The sequence below is a fragment of the Staurois parvus genome, unplaced genomic scaffold (genome assembly GCF_062004578.1).
Source record: "Staurois parvus isolate SC_StPar_1 unplaced genomic scaffold, SC_StPar_1.0 ptg000634l, whole genome shotgun sequence".
NCBI classification, from domain to species: domain Eukaryota; kingdom Metazoa; phylum Chordata; class Amphibia; order Anura; family Ranidae; genus Staurois; species Staurois parvus.
In genome coordinates this window covers 429,466-452,472 of record NW_028318430.1, presented here as the reverse complement: position 1 = coordinate 452,472, position 23,007 = coordinate 429,466, and the positions used below count along the sequence as shown (strand labels likewise).

The following is a 23,007-nucleotide window of genomic DNA, read 5'->3' as shown; positions in this document are numbered from 1 at the left end:
TACACAGTATTACTTGACACTTCTTCCGCTTTTACAACTTTGGCTTGCAAGGCTTGGTTGGTCAAATTGAACCAAACTTTCATCAACAAGGAATGGGAGAATATATGCACCATCATTCATAAGGGTTCACTAAATGTAGCTACACAAGAAAATGGATATAAGGTGTTGCTGGTACCGTACACACTACCTACTTCATAAGTTTTACCCTTCGGCTTCACACCTGTGTTGGTGCTGTAACAAGGATGTGAGTACAATGCTCCATATATCGTGGATGTGTCTCCATCTTCTCTCCTTTTGGCAACAGGTTCATAGAACCATTCAGACAGTTACGTCTTAAAAACTGGATTGCGCCCCAGCAGCATTTTTATTGCATCATTCCACCTTGCCTAATAAATCCTTAGCACTATTCATGGTCAATGTGGTCAAACAATGTATACCTTACCACTGGTATCCATGACAAAGGAGTGGTTTCATAGGATCAATACTATGGAGGAAATGGAAGAGTTGATAAACATTGCACAAGACAGGATATCTACGTTTACAGCCACATGGTACTGTTGCCTGGAATTTAAGACAATTGCTGAGTACAAAGCTCACCTTTGAGGGCAAGGCTTAACTGTGGGTCTTCCCCTTCCTTTCCTTTTTGTTACTGAATGCACCCTGGTTTCTACTGGTTTGGTCCGACAGGATGCCTATACTGGCACCCCCATACACAGCCCCCATCCACCACCCCACCCCCTTTCTTTTTTCTTTTTCTTTCTACTCTTTTTTTCTTCCTTACCCTTTCTTGTTTCCCACCCTTCTTTTACATACTTTGAATGTCTGCACTTCCCTGTTGGGTAAATTACCTGAACTGTTCTTTGAGAGCAGTTTGGTTGGAGTAAGGCAAATGATAAGGGGTCAAAGTCTCATCTGGATTTGTCTGTTGCTATACATTTGAGGACCATGACCTGCAGCCTGCTCAGATAATATAAAACATGTCTGGTTCTGGAATGTTTGTACCTTACTGATGGCTTGCACATTTGTCCTACATAATATTAATACGTAGAAGTTCTGTGTTTGACTTCCCTTATTATGTCTTTACCATAAGTGCTGCATATTATTTGTAATAAGTGCAGTTTTCTTTCAATAAAACATTTATAGAAAAAAAACTATGGAGTTAGAGAATGTGGTGTCAAGGTCCAAAATATGCTGCTGTTACAGTAAAATCATTAAAAGGCTGCCAGTGTGGACATTCCTTTATTGTCAGTGTTGGGCCCCAACCTGGGTAAATGTGAGCAGCTAAGATAGCAGAATCTCTCCTTATACAGGTGTGTGCATACCCTAATCGACCTCTGAGCATTAAGGAGTTGGGAGGAACCCCTGGCTGACTTGGTCGGAGCTGGCAGCGAATCAGGGAGGCTTTTATGCCGGTTTTGTAACTTCCTATCTGTAGTTTTCTGATAACAGCAATAGTGTATATACGCAGCAACTCGTGGATGCTCGGAACGTCTCAGAGTTCTGGTCTGTCTCACCCACCATTACACTGTTACTAAAATGATAGTCCTGGAGATTGGCACACTTCTAAAGAAAGATTGTCCTGTCCCACAGCCCTCAAACATGCACATGACCTACAGTGCACTCCAAAAGGTGTATAAGGAACAATGGTCTAATTAAAGCATGAAAAAGGATTAGGGGTAAAACTGAGCCAGAAAGACAATCTTTCTTTAGACATTATGAAAGTATATGTTTTAATTCTATAGTGGTGAAATATTGGGACCATACCAAGTAAATTATCACTTATGTGTATGTCTATAATTACAATTTGCAGACAGTGGAGAGACTTGTGATACTATTAAACAAAGTGCACTACAAAGTTCAAGTATTCAATGGCCCCAGGCAGTCAGGCACACAGCAACAGTTCACTTACTCTTGGCTCAGTAATCAGTCTAGGGGTGTCTTTTTAGAATTTTTATTTCAGAAGAACTTGGATGTGGTATAGGGTGATATGTGATACTCCAGATCCACTGAACATTTTCAGGAGGACACTTCCCTTTTTCTATGTCTTCCTAAGCAGTCTCTATGAAGGAACAAGTACAGTACAGATGGTAGACCTGGGTCTCTTTTTAGAAGCTATCCTAGACACAAACTACAAGCTACTCCACTCCAGGGATAAGGCACATGGTCACAAAAACCCTGAGCTCAGGTTGGTACTCACAATGTCACAGGATCACCAGATGCCTCCTTCCAATATCCACTGGACCCTCACCAGTGAGGGAGATGTTAATGCTCACAATGTCACAGGACACCTTCTAATTTCCAATGGGCACTCTACAGTGATCTCTCCAGACCATATCCTAAGCTGAGGGTTCCCTTGACTAACTCCAAAAAGGGATCCTTAAGAAATAGGGCCCACAGCTCTGCTACAGCTGGGACCTCAATGAGGATCTGCTGGAATTCTGGATAGCTGCTTCTGCAGGTGGGAGAAGCCACCCCCACCGAGACAGATGGATGTCCTCCAACAAAGGAAAGAGGAAGACCTTTCTGCTCTAAATCACAGACTATTTATATGCCTCTCCAACCACCTTCTTGGCACATCTCCCCAGGGATTGGCAGGAGCACAATAAATATTCAGGCTGGGATTTGTTTTTCTCAACCCTTTATGTTCCAGAAGGTTCTGGAAGACTGGGGAGAACAATAAAGCCAACAGTCTGTGAGACCCAGAAGCACCAAAAGCAATCAACAACTGCTCTGCTGGCTACAGAGGAGCAAAAAAAGAACTACATTTACCTACATCCAAGCAACCTAACTAGGAGGGTGCTACACACATTAAAAGGGAGATTTAAAAGGATGACAATTTCTCTTCTAGTTCTATTCAAATAGGTCATTTTAATTGTTTACTCTTGTAAGAAACAAGGATTGCAAACACTATAGCTGGCCTGTGGACCATTCACACTAGGAACTGCGTATGAATTGCACATGAATGTGCTGCGTGTTTCTGTGTTATTCACATGCAGTTCTGTGATGTGTGATTTCTGCCCTTTCATTTTAAATGGGCTGAAATTGCACTTCACCGCACTAAAAGTAGTGCATGCACTACTTTTGGAAACACACTGCATCAGGATCATATGTTACTTTTGTAGCATGGGAGTAGGTGCAAAGACACTGCGTGTGCAGTGTCGATAACTTTGCACTGACACCCGCTGCAGATCACAAGGGCAATATGATATGAATACGTTGCGAGAAACTAGCACGGAATGCAGGTTTCCTCTACCGTGTTCTAGAGTGAGCAGGCCCTTAAATGTTGTTTATACAATATAGTGTATATAGTGCAGAACTTTAAGCTGGCTATAGACAGTTTGTTTTTTCTTGTTCAGCCAATGGGCTGCATGAAAAAAACTAACAGATTCCTCTAGCCAAGAAAATTAGGTGGATGGAGGAATCCCTCCTGCCGAGACATTGTCTGTCTCCCAGTACAATCCCCCCCAGATCAGTCTGTCCCCAACACAATCCTCTTACAGGTCAATTTGTCCCCCCCCCAGTAAAACCCACTCAGGTCAGTCTGTCCCCAGTACAATCTCCCCAGATCAGTCTGTCCCCCAGTGCAATCCCCCAGATCAGTCTGTCCATCAGTGCAATACCCCAGGTCAGTCTGTCCCCAGAATAATTCCCTGCGGTTAGTCTGTCCCCCCGCACAATCCTCCCCATGTCAGTCTGTCCCCAGTAAAATATCCCCCCCCCAGATCAGTCTGTTCCCAGTACAATTCACCAGGTCAATTTGTTCCCCAGTGCAAACCCCTGGGTCAATCTGTCTCTAGTACAATATCCCCCAGATCAGTTTATCCCCCAGTACATTCCCCCCAGTCCTCCAAGTCAGTGTCCCCCCCCAATGCAATCCCCAGGGTCAGTCTGTTTCTAGTACAATATCCCCCAAATCCATCTGTCCCCAGTACAATATCCCCCCCAGATCAGTTTGTCCTCTGTACAATATCCCCCCAGATCAGTTAGTACCCAGTATAATCCCCCAAGATCAGTTAGTCCCTAGTACAATATCCCCTGGATCCATCTGTTCCCTTTACAATTCCCCAGATCAATCTGTCCCCAGTAAAATATCCAAGTAAGTCAGACTGACTTGGGGGTGGGGGGTTATACTGGGGACAGACTGATCTGGGGGGATTGTACTGGGGACTAACTAATCTGGGGGGATATTGTACTGGGGACGGACTGATCTGGGGGAATTATAATAGGGACAAGCTCATTACCCCCCAGATTAGCCAGTCCCCAGTAAAATTCCCCCAGATCAGTTAGTTCCCAGTACAATATCCCCGAGGTCAATCTGCACAGTATCCCCCCAAGGCCAGTCTTTGTCAGTCTGCACAAAATCTCCCACTACTTACAGACAGCAGCAGTGTGCACTGAAGTTTTATTTTCTCCCGAACTCTTGCTGACATCTTCACCTCCCCACTCCCCCACCACCACCCTCATCTATGGGTGCAATGTGTCAGAGAACAGTGGGCGGGGGTTGACCCAAGTGCACTGAACACATTTCAGCCATGGATGATACGCCACTTACGTGTATATGTGTGTTGCATGCCCATATCCTTTCTAATACTGATGGCAAAAGAACTGAGTATTTTGAATGGGACTCTGAAGGATTCTGTTATTATAATATTTTGTATATACTCTGTTGGATTTGTTATCTGTTGCTGGCATCCAATAAATGCTATACTCTTTGGAAAAGAACCCAGGTTGACTGAAATTCACTTAAAGGAGGTTGCATTCTACACACTTTCACCCTTCTGTTTTCACAATACCAATAATTATATTAAATACTAGTCAATAATAATATTTATAATAAAGAGTGGATCCAAGCCAGTAACGGGCAAGATAGCAGAAAAGAGGTCAGGACAATCCAAACTGGCGAAAAGTCAAGATAGTACAAAAGTAGTCAGTACAATCCTGGTCAGCAATGGGCAAGGCTTCAGAAGATTTGTCAGGACAACTCTGGTTGGTAATGGGCAAGATTGCAGAGCAGTGATAAGATTCAAGCAGAAGCCATTGGATGGCTAGCAGTAGTATAGTATAGCTGTTTTGCACAAAGCAGGGTAGTTGACAAGAAGACATAGCACCAGCCACTTTCAGTGCTGATGCATAAATACCTCTTTGTGTCTGAGCATATGCCCACCATCATTTCAAGGTTTAAGAGTAGTAGTATTTGCAGAGATTCTGCAAGTGCCTTTGGAAGTAATGGCAGGGATACTGTAGGTCCTGGGAGGAATTCTGCAGAAGTCCTGTGGACCTGAAGGACCCAGGAATCCTAGAAATGCAGAGGTGGGAGGTGTAAGAGCATATGCTGGAAATACAGAGACAGCCAGTGATAAACGCTCCCAACAGCTTTGCTGGGAAGGTAAGGGATTACCTAGAGATGGCTACTCATTTTTTGCTCAATCCTCCTGTAGGCAGCAGTATAACTGGACAGCAGATGACTTAATGTGCACCTTGATGGATGAGAAAGTGAAACTAAGGCTGGCCATATACGAGTCTTTTTTTTTTTCTTCGTTCAACCAGTAGGTTGAATGAAATAAAGTGACATGATTCCCCCATCCACACACTGATGAGGATGATGGAATCCCTCCAACTGCACTATTGTATTCTGACAGCGGGGAGACCTCCCCCCTATTAGAAAACACTAAAATCAGTACTGCTGGCTATAGCCGTAGCCACTGAATGAGGGACAATTTTCCAACAGTCTGGTTGTACACATATCGACTGACTTTTGTACAACCAGCCTGCCCATACATGGACTGAAAATCGGCCGGTCCCTGCTGAACCGGACAAATTTTCGATCCATGTATGGCTGGCTTTTTGAAAAAAAGCTCTACCAAAGAGGTCTATTTACATCCTATTGGTGGACCGTAAGTCTAATTTTGAGTCTTTGAGCTTTGGTGGCTAAAGAATTTTAAAGCTTCCAGAACACATCCAGGTGTGTCAGATGCCTTGTTCCCTGCTGTGCACTGTGGTTCCAACCACTGGCCTCTACTTCACTACTGTAGTATGTATTCTTTAATAACATAAGGGACGAAAGAAGAAACCACAGAATGCTGTGGGAGACCCAGAAATCCAACACACCCAGAAGAACCTGAAAATTGTGATAAAAAAACTCATAACAGATTTTAAGAAAAACACTTTATTGAATAAAAAAATATATGACCCATACAAAACGTAACCGTTTGCAGTATAATCTAACACAAAGGTCATTAAAGCAGAATTCTGATTTATTTGTTTTTAATATAGTGGGGAAAGGTTGAAATCACTCTCAGGTTTTCATTGCCAACAGCGTCCCTGTTGGAGAGATATCACCCTACTTCCCATCCCCATGACACAAGTCAAACAGAGGTTCAAAACCTTTTCTACTCTACTAATAAAAGTCCTTTTACTGTTCTCTGTGCTCCTGTGTTGGATTGATGCTCCTTACTTTTGGAATATGTTGTCTTGGTCTGATTCCACAGTTTGTTTATATTGTCTTACAATAAATATTAAGTGAAATACATTGTAGGTAAAAATTTTTTTTTTAAATACATAAAAAAAATTTACAAAAATAATTTATTTGGCACAGCTAAATACATAGATCCCAGTTAAGATTGTATATATTAATATGTGAAACATCTACAACGAAATAAAACACACAACATCTAACTAACACACATTAAGGGTATATGCCAATATGCCATAAAGGCCAAAATCAACTTGACTTACATGATACAATGTGTATTTTAAACCAATGAGGACAATTAACATTCCAAACCCATGTTGAAACAGCCCGAAAAAGGTTTCATAGTAGCTGCATTCACCTAAAGTGTATGCAGCGTCCAAACAGACTTGTAATCTTTGTATTATAGGAATGTGTAGAATTAAAATATTTCACTGCAGACCGATGCGCAAAGAAGATGTGGCTTAATGTCAAATCATAGATCTATGGTTACATACACACATAGGCAGACAATAGAAATTTATCTGGTTAGTGTATGAAAATCCCAACAGTTTATTCAGTTTTCAGGTGGGGGGGGGGGGGGTTTGAATAAACGAGGACAGCGATTAGAGAAATTAAAGTCCATGTTTATATCAATGGGCTCAAGCTTGAGGCTGATGTTTCAGAGAGCGATCGTATGTAAACTGAGCACAGTGTAGTATTCAGTAAGCGTCATGGATGTAAGCCGAGTGCTTCCTCTTGATTCCAATGTGCACATAAGATGTTTGGCTGTTTGCACATATGGAAAAGTATTAGTTATGACACAAACACTTGAAACACAAAATTATTGTAAGATCAGTTTATTTATTATTTAACTGGTGTTTTCAAGTTTCTTTCCCACGATGACCATGTGTCATTGCTTAATAATCTCTAAACAGAAGATTCCTGCAAGAAAAATGTAAATAATTAAACAATACAAAAACCTCCAGAGAAAAATATGCTAGAAAAAATAAAAAGGCCTCTTGGGGGAACCATTTTGAAACAATTCACAGCCTACATTTTATATATATTTTATCTTGACATTGACCATAACAAAACCGAAACAAATTTAATGAAAGACTATTTTTAAACAGAAGAATTTATTTGAAGAATGATGCAATGCCCATAAACACGCCTATAGCATGTATAGTGTTTTTTTGTTGTGTTTTTGAAGCATTGAAAAAGCTTGAAGGATGCTTAATCGATGCCCATGAAAGTGTTGCTTTACAAAGGTGGAAAGTGCTTAAAGCGGTTGTAAAGGCTCAGCTTTTTTAAACTAAAATAACAAACATGTTATATTTACCTAAATATGCACAAAATAAATAAATAATATTTAATAAGTGCAACCAGGTGCTAATGTAGATATCGGGTGACAAAATAAATATATATGTGAACCAATATCAATTTTCAAAACCAGTATGCATATACATGTTATGAACAAAAAAGAAAATACCAAAAGTGTCCATATCCATATCAAAAGATATAATAAATGAAAATTATATTAAAAAAAAGTCCATTATATATGTGCTTCTTCAATCAAGCCTAGTTCCTTTTAAAATAAAATATCCCGTGCTTCTTAATTGATTTTTTGTGTGAAAAAACTTGCATATATTGTGCTGCCTCACCAGATGTGCTCTCACCACAAGTATATGACCAAACCGTTAAAGGATCATATCCCCTGATGAAGCCACGTGACCGGTGGCGTAACGCGTAGGGGAAGGGCTTTGACGTCACGACACTCAATGGTTCCATGCTGACACCAGCTGGATACTTTAGGATATTCACCATTGAAAAAAATCCAGAGGAACACATTTTGTGCATAAATCAGTTTTTATACAGAGTATATGTGAGTGCATTACTTTTATTAATAAAACGGTTTTAAAAGGATAATACACTACGATTTGATTATTCATCTATATTAACCACCATGGAAGGGGAGCCTATAGTTTGAGTGGAGAAGGACCCCAAACAGCAGGATACCATCTCATCCATTTTGGCCCATTTAAAGGGACACAAGCGTGATATGACCTCACTAAACTAACTAAAACTAACTGAAGAAGACAAGACGAGGGAAGAAGAGAGGAGGCGAGGGAAGAAGTGTGGATGAGGGAAGATAAGAGGGAAAGGAAAGAAGAGTGGGCGAGGGAAGAGAGGGTGAGGGAAGAATAGAAAGCGAGAATAATATAGAAAAGGAAGAAGAGAAGGCGAGGGATGAAGAGAAAGCGAGAAAAGAAGACAAGACGAGGGAAGAAGAGAGGAGGCGAGGGAAGAAGAGTGGACGAGGGAGGAAAAGAAGGCGAGGGAAGAAGAGAGGGCTAGGGAAGAAGAGAAGGGGATGGAAGAAGAGAGGGCGAGGGAAGAAGAGATGACATAAGAAGAGAGGGCGAGGAAAGAAGAGGGGGCGAGGGGAGAAGAGAGGGCAAAGGAAGAAGGGAGGAAGAGGGAAGAAGAGAAGGCAAGGGGAAAAATAGAAAGCGAAAAGAAGACATCGAAGGAACGAGAGAGCAAGGGAAGAATAGAAAGCGAGAAGATAGAAAAGGAAGAAGGGATGGAGAAAGCAGAAGAGAGGGAGAGGGAAGAAGAGAGGACGAGAGAAGATAAAAAGTTAGGGAAAGAAGAGAAGGCGAGGGAAGAAGAGAGGTCAAGTGAAGATAAGAGGGCAAGGAAAGAAGAGAGGGCTAGGGGAAAATAGAAAGCGAAAAGAGGACAGCAAAGGAACAAGAGGGAGCGAGGGAAGAATAGAAAATGAATCTTTGCTATCTTTTTATTGCTTTCTTTTTTTATCTCACTCTCTATTCTTCCGCCACTGTCTTCTTTTCGTGTTCTATTTTTCCCCTCGCCCTATCTTCTTCCCTTACCGTCTCTTCTTTCTCTGCCTTCTTTTCATGCTTTGCCTTCCCTCGCCCTCTCTTCTTCCCTCACTATCGTCTCACTTTTTCTCCTTCCCATGCCCTCTTTTCTTCCCTTGCTTTATTTTTACTTTCTATTCTTTTCTCAACCTCTTTTCTTCTTTTGCCCCCTCTGGTTCCCTCATCATCTCCTCTTCCCTAGCCCCCCTGTCTTCTTTCCTCGCCTTCTCTTCTTTCCTCACTCTTTCTTCTTCCCTCGCCTTCTCTTATTTCCTCACCCTCTCTTCTTCCTTTGCTATCTTCTTCTCGCTCTCTCTTGTTCATTCACTGTCTTCTTTTCACTTTCTATTTTTTCCCTCACCCTCTCTTTCCCTCACCCCCCATCTTCTTCCCTCACCTTTTCTTCTTTCCTTGCCTTCTCTTCTTCCATTGCTATCTTGCTGCTTTCTATTCTTCCCTCACTCTCTTCCTTCACGGTCGTCTTTTCATTTTCTATTTTTACCCTCGCCCTTTCTTCCCTCACCCTCTCTCCTTTCCTTGCCCTCTTATCTTCCCTTTACCTCTTTTTCCCTCACCCTATTCTTCTTTTGCCATCTCTTCTTCCTTTTCTATTTTTTTCTCGCTTTCTAATCTTTCCTCACTCTCTCTTGTTCCTTGGCTGTCCTTTTTTTCGATTTCTATTTTTCCCCTTGCCCTTTCTTCTTCCCTCACCTTCTCTTCTTTCTTCATCCTCTCTTCTTCCCCCACCCTCTCTTCTTCCCTTGCCCTCTCTTCTTTATTTTCCCTCTCATCTTCCCTTGCCTGCTCTTCTTCCCTTGCCCTCTCTTCTTTCTTTGCTATCTCCTTCTTGCTTTCTATTTTTATCTCACTCTCTATTCTTCCTTCACTGTCTTCTTTTCGCTTTCCATTTTTCCCCTCGCCCTATCTTCTTCCCTTGCCTTCTCTTCTTTCTCTGCCTTCTTTTCATCCTTTGCCTTCCCTCACCCTCTCTTCTTTCCTCACTATCTTCTTCTTGCTTTTTCTTCTTCCCATGCCCTCTTTTCTTCCTTTGCTATCTTTTTTGCTTCCTATTCTTCCCTCAGCCCCTTTCCTTCTTTCGCTATCTTGTTTTTGCCTCTCTTCTGCCCTCACCTTCTCTTCTTCCCTCGCCCTCACCTTCTCTTCTTCCCTCGCCCTCTCTTCTTCCCTTGCTATCCTTTTCTAATTTTTTCTTGTTTGCATGCTCTCTCTTCTTCCCTTGATATTTTCTTTGTTGCTTTTTATTCTTCCCTTACCCTCTCCTCTTCTCTCATCTTCTCTTCTACCCTCGCTCTCTCTTCTTCCTTCACTATCTTCTTCTCGCTTTATATTCCTCCTTCGCTCTCTCTTCTTCCCTTGCCCTTTCTTCCCTCGCCTTCTCTTTTTGCCACACCTTCTCTTCTACCCTCGCCCTCTCTTCTTCCTTTTCTATATTCTTCTCGCTTTCTATTCTTCCCATGCCCTCTCTTTTTCCTTTGCTATCTTCTTCTCACTTTCTATTATCCCTTGCTCTCTCGTGTTCCTTAGCTGTCTTCTATTCGCTTTGAATTTTTCCTGTTGCCTTCTCTTCTGCCCTCCCTCTCTCTTTCCCTCGCCCTCTTTTTTTCCCACGCCCTCTCTTCTTCCCTTGCCTTCTCTTCTTTCCTCACCTTCTTTTTTTTTCCTTGCCTTTTCTTCTTCCCTCACCCTCTCTTCATCCTTCGCTATCTTCTTCTCGCTTTTTCTTCTTCCCTTGCCCTCTCTTCTTCCCTTCCTTTTTTTTTTGCTTTCTCTTCTTCCCTTGCCCTCTCTTCTTAGTTTGCTGTCTTTTTTTGCTTTCTATTTTCCCCCCACATCTCTTTTTCCCTCACCTTCTCTTCTTCCCAGCTTCTCTTATTCCCTTTCTCTCTGTTCTTCCCTTGCCCTCTATTCTTTGTTTGCCTTCTCTTCTTCCCTTGCTTTCTCTTCTTCCTTCACTGTCTTTTTTTCGCTTTCTCTTTTTCTTCTCAACCTCTCTTCTTCCCTCGCCTTCTTTTCTTCCCTTGTCTTCTCTTCTACCCCGGGGAAGACTGACAACTCATGGGGCCCCTGGGCAATAGGGGATCATGGGGCCCCTGTGTCCTTGCCCAAACTCAAAAAAGCCTATGAAAAAGGTACCAGTTGCATCTCATGGGGCCCCCTACTGACCCTGGGCCCTCGGGCAGCGCCTGAGTTTCCAAATGGTCAGTCCACCCCTGCTTCTACCCTTGCTCTCTCTTCTTTTGCTACCTTCTTGCTTTCTATTCCTCCCTAGCTCTCTTTTCTTTCCTCACCCTCTCTTCTTCCCTTGCCTTCTCTTCTTCCTTCGCCTTCTCTTCTGTCCGAGCCCTCTCTTCTTCCTTTTCTATTTTCTTCTCGCTTTCTAATCTTCCCTTGCTCTCTTGTTCCTTCACTGTCTTCTTTCGCTTTCTATTTTTCCCTCCGCCCTCTCTTATTTTCACACCTTTTCTTCTTCCTTCGCTCTCTCTTCTTCCCTCGCTCACTCTTCTTCCCTCGCTCACTCTTCTTCCCTTGCCCTCTCTTCTTCCTGTGCTCTCTGTTCATCCATAGTCCGCTCTTCTTCCCTCTCTTTTTCTTCTTTCATTGCACTCTCTTTTTCCTTCGCCCTTCTTCCATAACCCTGTCTTCTTCCTTCGGTATATTTTTTTTCTCATTTTCAATCCCTCGCCCTCTCTTCTTCTCTTGCCTTCTCTTCTTCCCTCGCCCTCTCTTCTTAAATCTCCTGTCTTTCCCTTGCCTTCTCCTTTCACCATCTCTTCTTCCCTCGCCCTTTTTTCTACCTTTTCTATATTTTTCTTGCTTTCTATTCCCTCACTTTCTTGTTCCTTCGCTGTCTTCTTTTTGCTTTCTATTTTTCGCCCTTCTTCCATAACCCTGTCGTCTTCCTTTGGTATATTTTTTTTCTCGTCTTCAATTCCCTCACACTCTCTTCTTTCCTCGCCTTCTCTACTTCCCTCGCCCACTCTTCTTCCCTCGCCCTCTCTTCTTCCCTTGCTTACTCTTTTCCCTTCGCCCTCTCTTCTTCATTCACTCTCTCTTCATCCATTGCTCTCTCTTCTTCCCTTGCTTTTTCATCTTCCCTCGCCTTCTCTTCTTCCCTCACAGATTTTCCTTAAGAATCTGACAGTATTTTGCCCCATCATATGGCTTTGTGTGCCACTGAGAAGGTGATTAACTACACTTGATTGAGTTTCCAAGTCATTTTTAGGAGGGGGGTGATCCTTTTTCCAATTCAGTGATTCTCTTTTTGAGCTTTTTAATTTTTTTTCTCTTCTTCCCTCGCCTTCTCTTCTTCTTTCACCATCTCTTCTTCCCTCGCCCTTTCTTCTACCTTTTCTATATTTTTCTCGCTTTCTATTCCCTCGCCTTCTTATTCCTTTGCTGTCTTCTTTTTGCTTTCTATTTTTCCCCTCACACTTTCTTCTTTCCTCGCCTTCTCTACTTCCCTCGCCCACTCGTCTTCCCTTTCCCACTCTTCTTCCCCCACCCTCTCTTTTCCCTTCGCCCTCTCTTCTTCCTTCACTCTCTCTTCATCCATAGTCCTCCCTTGCTTTTTCCTCTTCCCTCGCCTTCTCTTCTTCCCTCTCCCTCTCTTCTTCCCTCACAGATTTTCCTTAAGAATCTGACAGTACTTTGCCCCATCATATGGCTTTGTGTGCCATTGAGAAGGGGATTAACTACACCTGATTGAATTTACAAGTCATTTTTAGGAGGGGGGTGATCCTTTTTCCAATTCAGTGATTCTGTTTTTGAGCGTTTACATTTTTTTTCTAACATGTAGGCGTTCTATCTTTCACTTGGATGTTATAAGTTGCACAGTAAATACAGCTGGATAAAACAAAAAATGTGTCTAACTTCATTTTAGGTTGTAAAGCAAATGCAGCCACAACATCTAGAGATTGGTTAGTTGCAATATATCACATTTTTAGTTTTGGGTTTAATACTGCTTTAAAGAAAAATATTTTAATGCAAGCACAAAAATCATATTTTCTCTATTGTCCATTTAGGGGCACAGGAGTTCTGAAACAGTCTGGATGTCCAAAAGCAGTCCAGCTGAAGAACGTGCAACAGCTGAACCAAAGGTATCAGGAGCCATCTGGAACACAAAGGTACCTGAAGAGCCAATGCTCAAGTCTGAACAAGATAAAGAGAACTCTAGCAAGACAGGGCTACTGCCATGACCAAGGCAAAATCATAGAGGATCAATCTAGTGCTCCAGTCCAGGACAATTATGACATTGCTAAGGGAAATGACACTACCTAAGGAACACTGAGTCAGCACAAGCCTGTTGGAACTGAGAAGCAAAACATGTGGAACAACAGAAACTACACCAACCACAAGGCGTGGTTAAAAGAAAATAACAGATTCCCAAAGGGAATCTATATGAAGAGGCCCAAGCCTCAGCATCGTAAACCTTCGGATTCAGGGAAAAAGATTCCATGATAAGAGCAGAGGTTGCCAGGTCAAGCAAACAATCTTGCAGTGAGATGTCAAAGAGAGCCCTCGCAGTAGGATATCCCAACAGATAGCCAAATATTGTAATCCCAGACTCTGGGAGAAAAAAACAACCCTTCAAGGTCAAAATAACTTAAAGAGGGAGAAGGTTGAATAGACAACCACACAAGGGTAGACAGGAAGCTTGACGGCACTACTAAGGATAGTTACCTGATTAGGGACAGGAACTAAGAAGGAATCTGGTTGAACTTCCTCAATAGGCTGTGTATCAGCCACAGAAAGAGAACCTTTCTCCCAATGTTTGGATACCACAAAGGCCTGTATATGTACTTTACCCTCACCAGGAGGTACTGACAACAGGATCCCAATGTGTTCTGCTGACAATCAAGGGTAGCATTGAGTCATCCAGCAATGAGTACATACTGCCACTCTGGAGATGTGTAGTGCCCAGGTACGGAATCCTGCTCCTTCCATGTGGAGACCTGAGGAGGAGAGCCAGATGGCGATGCCTTGTATCTAGAGAGGACATATCACATGGGGTGTCATCCAACATAGGGACACTTGACGTGTCATAGGGAAAGCTCCTTCCATGTGGAGACCTGAGGAGGAGAGCCAGATGGCGATGCCTTGTATCTAGAGAGGACATATCACATGGGGTGTCATCCAACATAGGGACACTTGACGTGTCATAGGGAAAGCTTCCAGACCTTCCTGGAGGCAAAGGCTTAGCAACATGTCCGTGATGTCCAACGGAATACCAAGTCACGGCAGGATCCAAAGACAAACTAGGTAATGTTAGTTCTGTGGTACCACATTAAAGCCCCAGGTAAGGGTACATACCAGACACAAAACACTAACAGGTAACATCAGGAACTTCTTGGTTTAGGGAGACCATCTGGATGACTTGCTCTGAATCCTGGCTCCCAGACATCGAAGGGGAGGCTAAAAAGGACTGGAAGGCAACAGGAAAAGAGGAGACTACAATGGGCGAGTATAACTTCTTCACCCTACAAACCAGAAGGAGAAAGGAGGGAAATATTTCCATACATTCTGTATAAAGAAGGGATCAAATCCAACAAGGAGTAGGCCTCTTAGGTGAGGATTGTAGCTGAATACCTTGCCCGATGATGAACTCAAGGTTACACAGAATCTGAGAAAAATGAATTCCTCAGAGGAGTATAAGTCAATGCTGGGTACCGCTACCAAACACAAGTTTCTACTAGGGTAGGAACAAAGGGTCCCAGGGTGCGCGGAATGCACCCTGGAAATATACATTGCTGAATGCAGTAAAACCAGAAAAATGAGGAGGAACAGCTAAAGAAGATACCAGATACAAGAGCTTAGCCTGTAAGCTAAGATATGACCAGAATACTGAATTCCAGGAAAAAAACAACCCCAGGACCCATCTGGTTATGCAAAAAGATCTCCACTTGTAGAAGTGGGAGTGCACCTTCTTACAGAAGGTTTACCAGAGGGGTTGGCTGACCTCTGGTCTTTTTAATGGGAGGTCCTTCACAGACCTCCTGTGTTGAGGCAGGAGTGCAGTCCTGCCATCTGTGGCTAATGACAATGTCAAGAGTAAGTCTACAGAGCCATCAGCTCTTTAAGGGTAACAAAATCAGATGCTCCTTGGACGCCATCTCAGTATCCTGGGCATGCAGTCATTTGTACAAACATGTATAGATGCTTGTTACTAGCCATTACAACTAAAGGTCAATACTCTATACACTTGCGCCAACCACTTCATGAAATCGTAGTGATGAAGGGATCCTTTTTAGGGGAATCTATCATTCTGACAACTTTTGCCAGATTAATGTTACCACTAACAGAGGATGCAGAGCCACAACAATTAATTCAAGCTGGGATTTTAGGAGGGAGTTTAACTGTCCGTCAGTAAAATTCCTAAAGGTGAGCATGCACTTGGTGGTCTGTCTGTTAAGATGGATCACTGGTGCATTTATGGTGGGAAAGAATCGCCATTTTATAAATTCATTGGTACATGCCTTCAATTGAAAGGGGGGTAGGTAAAGAGGAACTTAACTATTTTGGTTTATTTAGTTTACTAGGTGCAAGTTTGCTCTTAATACTGGTGGCTTTTCTGTTAAGTTCCTCTTTATCTACCTTCCTTTCAACTGAAGACATGTACCAATGCCACAAACTTTTGTTCAAGACTTGTTGTTTTGTCTAACGAGGGCAGACGGACTTCAAAACTAAATGTAAGATGTACAAAAAAAAGTAATTCCATACAGTACATGTTAATCAGTTTATGTGGCATACTGTTTGTCCTGCCCTTGTGGCCTGTTGTATGTAGGCAGAATCATATGTATGCTCCACAAACGGTTTGGTGAGCACCACCACCTTATAGAAGATGGCAAAGATAAGCACAGTGTGCCTAGACACTTCTTGGAACATCACACCAAATCTACAGATCATCTGAAGGTTTGGGAAATTGAGGCCATGCCTAGGGAATTGCGGCTGAGCATTTCCAAAGGCTCTGCCAGAGAGAAACCTTTTGGATATTTGCCCTTGGTGTGCTTTCCCCTGGAGGCCTTAATGAAGAACTGGAGATTAATAACATTTTATAACTCCTGATTATAATAATATATGCACTTTTTTCACTTCCATTATATATTTGTTTTCTTCTTAAAGTGGTTATAAAGGCTGAAGGGTTTTTACCTTCATGCATTCTATGCATAAAGGTAAAGAGCCTTCTGTGTGCAGCAGCAATGCCCCCAACCCCCTCAACACTTACTTGAGCCCCATCGCAATCTAGTGATGTGAATGACAACCTTGGCTGTCCCAGGTCTCCGCCTCTTCAATGGCTGAGACAGCAAGCTGGAGCCATTGGCTCCCGCTGCTGTCAATTACAGCCAGTGAGCCAATGAGGAGAGAGGGGGGGTGGGGCCAAGCCACGGATCCGTGTGTGAAAGGACACACGGAGCAGCGGGTGCCCCCATAGCAAGCTAGGAGAAGGAACTAGTGCAAAATGCATCACAGCCCCCTTGGTTGCGTTCCAGGCTTGTTCGTGAAGCTCCTGGCGGCTGATCACCGTACTGCTTCTCAGTTACGCTCCAGAGGATCACAGCTCTCACAGGAGATTGTGTATTGACGTCTCGCCCTTGGAACTGACATGCTCACTTTTATCTCATTCTAGTAAGTGTTTTTAAACCATTGTGCTTAATAAATCTCTCGATATACTGCACTTAGAAGCGCCTTCTCTGTCTTCATATTCCTACTAGAGCCTGTATCTCTCTTTTGGAGTGCTGCTGGAAGTGCATTATAGATTGCTGTTGGAAATGCAGTATATAGACTGTCTGATTGATTCTTCATTTACTCTGGACAATGTTTTCTTGAACTACAGAAGGGTCTTTTAACCAGAGCGCCCTATACATTTGTACATTTAATGTGCTTTTAGGAATACAGCTATCCTTTAAAACACAGAAGTAGAAAGACTTGTGCATGTAAATCTCATAGCTATGGTATCTCCTTGAATAACAAATGGAATTTATTAGCGCTTCTGTTATCTGCCATGTTATCTGATATTTACCTGCAAATATATGCAATAAGAAATTTGTCTGTAAACAAATTTGGCAGGCCAGAATGTAAGGCCACGTTCCCACAAGCGTATTTAGGCATGCATCCATGCAAATAGCCATGTTTGCCCGCACAGGATGCAGAGTGTTCTGGGCATTAATGTGTGGGCAGTCCCATTCTGCATGGACACTTCTCCCAATTTAACATGCGTGCGGGTGTATGTCCCCAAAAGCAGATAGTGTGAGTTTGGGGACACACACCCACACGCAACTAAACAGATGTCAAATTAGGCATGCAATGAATGGGACTGTCTGCACACAGATGCATGGAAAACCTTTGCATCCCATGTGTTCAAATATGGCCCTTCGTACTGATGTATGCTTAAATATGGCTGTGTGAACGAGGCCTAGGGCATAGTGAAGAATTTTGCTTTGCTGTGGGGTTACCAGTTTTTAGTTTTTATGCAGGATAAACAAGTTTAATAATAGCACTAATATTTACCTGAAAAACTGTAGGAAGACTTTAAAAGCCCAAAAACTATAACCGATTTAAATTTATGCTGCCTGGGGTTAACCACTTGCCCTTCAGAGGATTTACCCCCCTTCCTGACCAGGCCATTTTTTGCGTTATGGCGCTGCATTACTTTAACTGACAATTGCATACCCAGATGAAATTTACGACCTTGTTTTCCCACAAATTGAGCTTTATTTCGGTGGTATTTAATCGCTTGTACGTTTTTAATTTTTTGCGCTATAAGCAAAAAAAGACTGACAATTTTGAGAAAAATTTTTTTTGAACTTTTTGCTATTAAGCATGTCCAGTAAAAAAATTCAAAAAATCCAATTTCATCATAAATTTAGGCCAAAATGTATTCTGCTACATGTCTTTGCTAAAAAAAAATCCCAATACGTGTAAATTAATTGGTTTATGTGAAAGTTACAGTGTTTACAAATGGCGGTATAGATACTGGGATTTTTTTTTCCTACTAGTAATGGCGGGGACTGTGGCGGGCATTCTGACACTGGGGCGGAACTAACTTGGTGTCACTGACATCCCCAGTGACACCAATACAGTTATCAGTGTTAAAAAACAACACTGAAAGTGTACTAATGACACTGGGCAGGAAGGGGTTAATGTGAGGGGTGATCAAAGGGTTATCTGTGTAGGGAGTGTTTTACTAGGGGTCAGGGGGTGTGTGCTTCACTGTAAGCACACTGCTCGGGATAGCTGTGCTGTGCACATCCATCCCGAGCAGTGTGACCGAGCTGACAGGGAGGAAGCCAGTTTGTAAACAAAACAGTCTTCCTCCCCATTGGTGATTGTCAGTAATCACTGGGCGCCGGTGGGTAATCACCGGCCGGGACCCAGTGATTGACATCCGCCCCCTACCCGGCAATGCAAAATATATATATACGTGATTTTGCGCACCCGTGCCGCCGTGTAGCAATATATCTGCTATATGGCGGTGGGTAAGTGGTTAAAGAAACCCTGTAGTCACTCCAAGTATAGAAAAATGCCATTGTGATGATATAGCACATTAGCTCAGTTATCTTCTAATATAGAAATACCAACTGTGTCATCAACATTAGATCCAAACCATCATCTAACACCTACAGTATAGTCACCTGTATATGGGTTTTCGTTAAGTCTTCCCACAGCTTTTGAGGAAATAAAACACAGGTTAACATTAGTACAATTAATAAACAAACCCACTGAACTCAATTCAGTATCTTAGAAAGGATCAGATGCAAAGTAAGTAAGTAAATTAGCCATTCTCTTTCTTTATTTAGCATAATGAGGACATTTACCTGTCAAGTGATTTTTCTGGAGACCTGGAGCAGCGCTCTGGAGATCGGAATGCCCTGTCAGGTGAAATCCTGGCAGTGTTTGGTGTTTGGAAATTTTGACGGCGCAGCTCTTTGACTGCAAGCTCCCTATACAAAAATAATCATCAACTTTCAATAATTACAATTTAGAATAGCAATTACCTAATATATGAAAAAATAAAACCCTAATTTCAAAAAAGTTGGGAAGCTGTGCTGAACCAAAGTAAACAAGGCCCAATTTGTTTGAAAGGTGTTGCTGTCACCAATTTCAAATTTTTGTTCTTAAAATGGTACATTTTCTCAGTTTAAACATTTGATATGTTTTCTATTTTCTGTTTTGAATAAAATATGGGCTTATGAGATTTGCAAATCATTGCATTCTGTTTTATGTTGATTTTACACAGTGCCCCATAATTTTACAGTCTTCCCTAAGATTTATAGTAAAAATTTAAAAAAATTGGACTTTAGACTAAACATAAAATCCCTTTCTTGGAGTACAAAAAAGATTTATAGTAAAAATTTAAAAAAATTGGACTTTAGACTAAACATAAAATACCTTTCTTGGAGTAAAAAAAAAATCTGAAGAATATATATAAAAAAATATATATTTTTAAAAATATATATTTTTTAAATATATTCTTCAGATTTTTTTTAACATATAAAAAAGTCATTTTAACATATATTTTTACATATATTTGTGAATGCATTCCAAAAATGTAGATTTGTATTTCTAAAGACATACAGTATATTTGAAATGTATTTTTAAATTTTTTTACATATATTTTGTAATAAAAACGCATTTCAACATGCAGTATATATATATATTTATTGAAATATATTTTGAAATATATTGAATATGGCCAAAATTGTAGTATTTAAAATATATGGCAATATATTTGGGAATAATATATTTAAAATATATTTTTCTTCCATGTGGGTGGAATATGCAAAAGCAGTCTGTAAGGAACCGCCTGGCGGTACCTCTAGCAGTCCACTGGTCAGGTTTCCCCAGAGCGCAGAGTCTAAGTCCCGGTCCGCTTGTTCACCAGGGCCCCTGATGGTGGGGATGGACTTGGAGCGAACCGAGACCAGGTCGCGGCTCCTGAGTACACCTACCAGTGGTAGAGGAATCCGCCAGAGGTCCCTGCAGGGTGAGAGCCTGATGTGAAGAGGCGGAATTGCCAGGGCAAGGTGGATGGATGGATGAGCAAGAGCGTGTTCAGACAAGTCGAGTCGGTAGCCGTGGGAGCAGTGCGGTACAAAGCAGCGGGCAGAGAATGGTCGGGTCGCACGCCAGGTCAGCAACAGAAGATCAGATCCATAAGGGGGCATTCTGGAGGGAGGTCAGGCAAGCCAGGGGTCAGAGCAGGAGAAACAGCAAGGTCAAGAACAATCCAAGTCAGCAAGAATCACAGGAACAGGATCAGGAACACAGGGAGACCAAACGGCAATACCTGTCAGTGCAGGGCGATTTAAATATTGTGCCCTGTGCTGTCATTGGTGCCAGGCGCGCACCCGCGGCTCCAAGTGTGCATGCGCAGTTTCCGTCTTCACCGCGGCCGGCCAGGACCTAGTGCCCGAACACTAGCGTGACCGGGCACAGTGCGCCTGTGCCGAGCTGCGGATCGTGGCGGCTCCTGACACAGTCCACTCGAGGTGCTGGCAACACAGCATACAAAGGCTAACAGGACCACAAGAACCAAGTTAATAAAGGGACTCAGCAGAGCCTATAGAACCACCTGGAGGACTTTAAAACTAAAGCCAGCCTCAGCTGAGGCTTAATCAACATGTGAACAGAAGAGTGCCAGCCTTGCAAATGTGTGAAACATATGCCTGATGCTTGAATGATGAGTTGTTGAATCCACTTGGGGATAGTGTAAGGAGCAGCAGACTGTCCCCTACAGACACCCCCAAGAATGAAAAACAGAGTCAGACTGCCAAAAGGGAGACTCTAAGACAGACTCGAATAGTGTATATCACATCCCAACAATGGAGAGAATTCTCCTCAGAATGTTTTGGAGTAGGACAGAAAGATGGCAGAACAATGTCACGGTTAAGGTGAAAAGAAAGAAACCACCTTCAGAATAAAAGAGGCCTTGGGCTAATCAATCTTGTCTTTGTGTAAAATTAGAAATGGTTCTTTATAAGCTCAGGCCAGCAACTCAAAGACTTGCTTTACCGAAGTGATGGCAATGAGAAAGGCCACCGGTAGATATCCTTTTTAGGCTCAAAGGGCAGTTTCTGAAGAACCAACAGAACCATGTTAATAGTCCACAAAATCATTGGAGAATTACAGTGCCTTGAGAAAGTATTCATACCCCTTGAAATTTTGTCATGTTACCACCAAAAATGTAAATGTATTTTATTGGGATTTTATGTGATAGACCAACACAAAGTGGCACATAATTGTGAAATGGGATGAAAATTAAAAATGGTTTGCAACATTTTTTACAAATAAATATCTGAAAAGTGTGGTGTGCATTTGTATTCAGCCCCGAGTCAATACTTTGTAGAACCACCTTTTGCTGCAATTACAGCTGCAAGTCTCTTTGTCTATGTCTTTACCAGCTTTGCACATCTAGAGAGTGACATTTTTGCCCATTCTTCTTTGCAAAATAGCTCAAGCTCTGTCAGATTGGATGGGGAGCGTCTGTAAAGAGCAATTTTTTGAGTCTTGCCACAGATTCTCAATTATTATTATTATTATACAGGATTTATTTTGTGCAGCGCTTTACAAAATGAAGGTAGACATTACAGTTACAATACAATTTGGTACAAGAGGAAACAGAGAGCCCTGCTCGTTAGAGCTTACAATCTAAGAGGAAGGGTTGAGTGATACAAATGGTAATAGCTGTGGGGGATGAGCTGATGGAGGAATAAAAAGCAGTTTACTAGTTAGAAGCAGGATTGGCTTCTTTAAAGAGATGGGTTTTCAGGGATTGTCTAAAGGTGGATAGATTAGGAGACAGTTGAACAGATTGGGGTAGGGAGGTTCCATAGGATGGGAGAAGATTGGGAGAAGTCCTGGAGGCGAGCATGGGAGGAGGTGACACGAGAACTAGAGAGCAGAAGGTCTTGGGAGGATAGAAGAGAGTGGTTTGGTTGATATTCTGAGACCAGGTTGGTGATGTAGCTGGGGGCAGAGTTGTGGATGGCTTTGTAAGTTGTTGTTAGTATTTTGAATTTCATTTGTTGGGCGAGTGGAAGCCAGTGGAGTGATTGGCAGAGAGGGGTAGCAGACACTGGTTGGTAAGGTGGATGAGCCTGGGAGCAGCATTCATGATGGACTGAAGAGGGATAGCTTATGTAATGGTAAGCTAATGAGGAGGGAGTTGCAGTAGTTAAGGCGAGAGATAACCAGGGAGTAAATTATAAGCTTTGCGGTATCATTGGTTAAAAAGGGGAGTATTCTGGCGATGTTGCGAAGGTTGAGGAGGCATGATTTGGACAGGAATTGGATATGGGCATGAAAGGGTAGTTCAGAATCCATGGTTACCCCTAGCAGCCTGGGATGGGTTGATAATTGTTCTATTGATCTTGACCGAGAAATCAAGGGAAGAGGCACATAGGGGAGGAAATATTATGAGCTCAGTTTTGGATAGATTGAGTTTTAGGAAGTGGTGTGACATCCAGTCTGAAATGTCTGTTAGTAAAGCAGTGATACGTGAAGAAACTGATGGGGTGAGCAGAGGACTGGAGAGATAGATTTGTGTGTTATCAGCATAGAAATGGTATTGGAAACCATCAGCTGACCCATGTAAGAAGTGTAGATTTAGGTCTGGACTTTGACTGGGCCATTCTAACACATGAATTTGCTTTG

The 23,007-nt window shown here is 42.3% G+C and overlaps 1 protein-coding gene across 1 annotated transcript in view; it reads right to left on the bottom strand.

Annotated features, from left to right (window-relative positions):
* Positions 1 to 6,148: 6,148 nt before the first annotated feature.
* Positions 6,149 to 23,007, bottom strand: part of TSGA10 (testis specific 10) — a 98,045-nt gene continuing 81,186 nt past the window's right edge. The window contains exons 19-20 of the mRNA XM_089693443.1: positions 19,170 to 19,295; positions 6,149 to 7,393 (exon numbers count right to left, since the gene is read on the bottom strand). Coding sequence (XP_089549569.1) covers positions 7,369 to 7,393; positions 19,170 to 19,295 — 151 coding nt within the window. The 3' untranslated portion in view covers positions 6,149 to 7,368. The remainder of the gene's footprint in view (positions 7,394 to 19,169; positions 19,296 to 23,007) is intronic.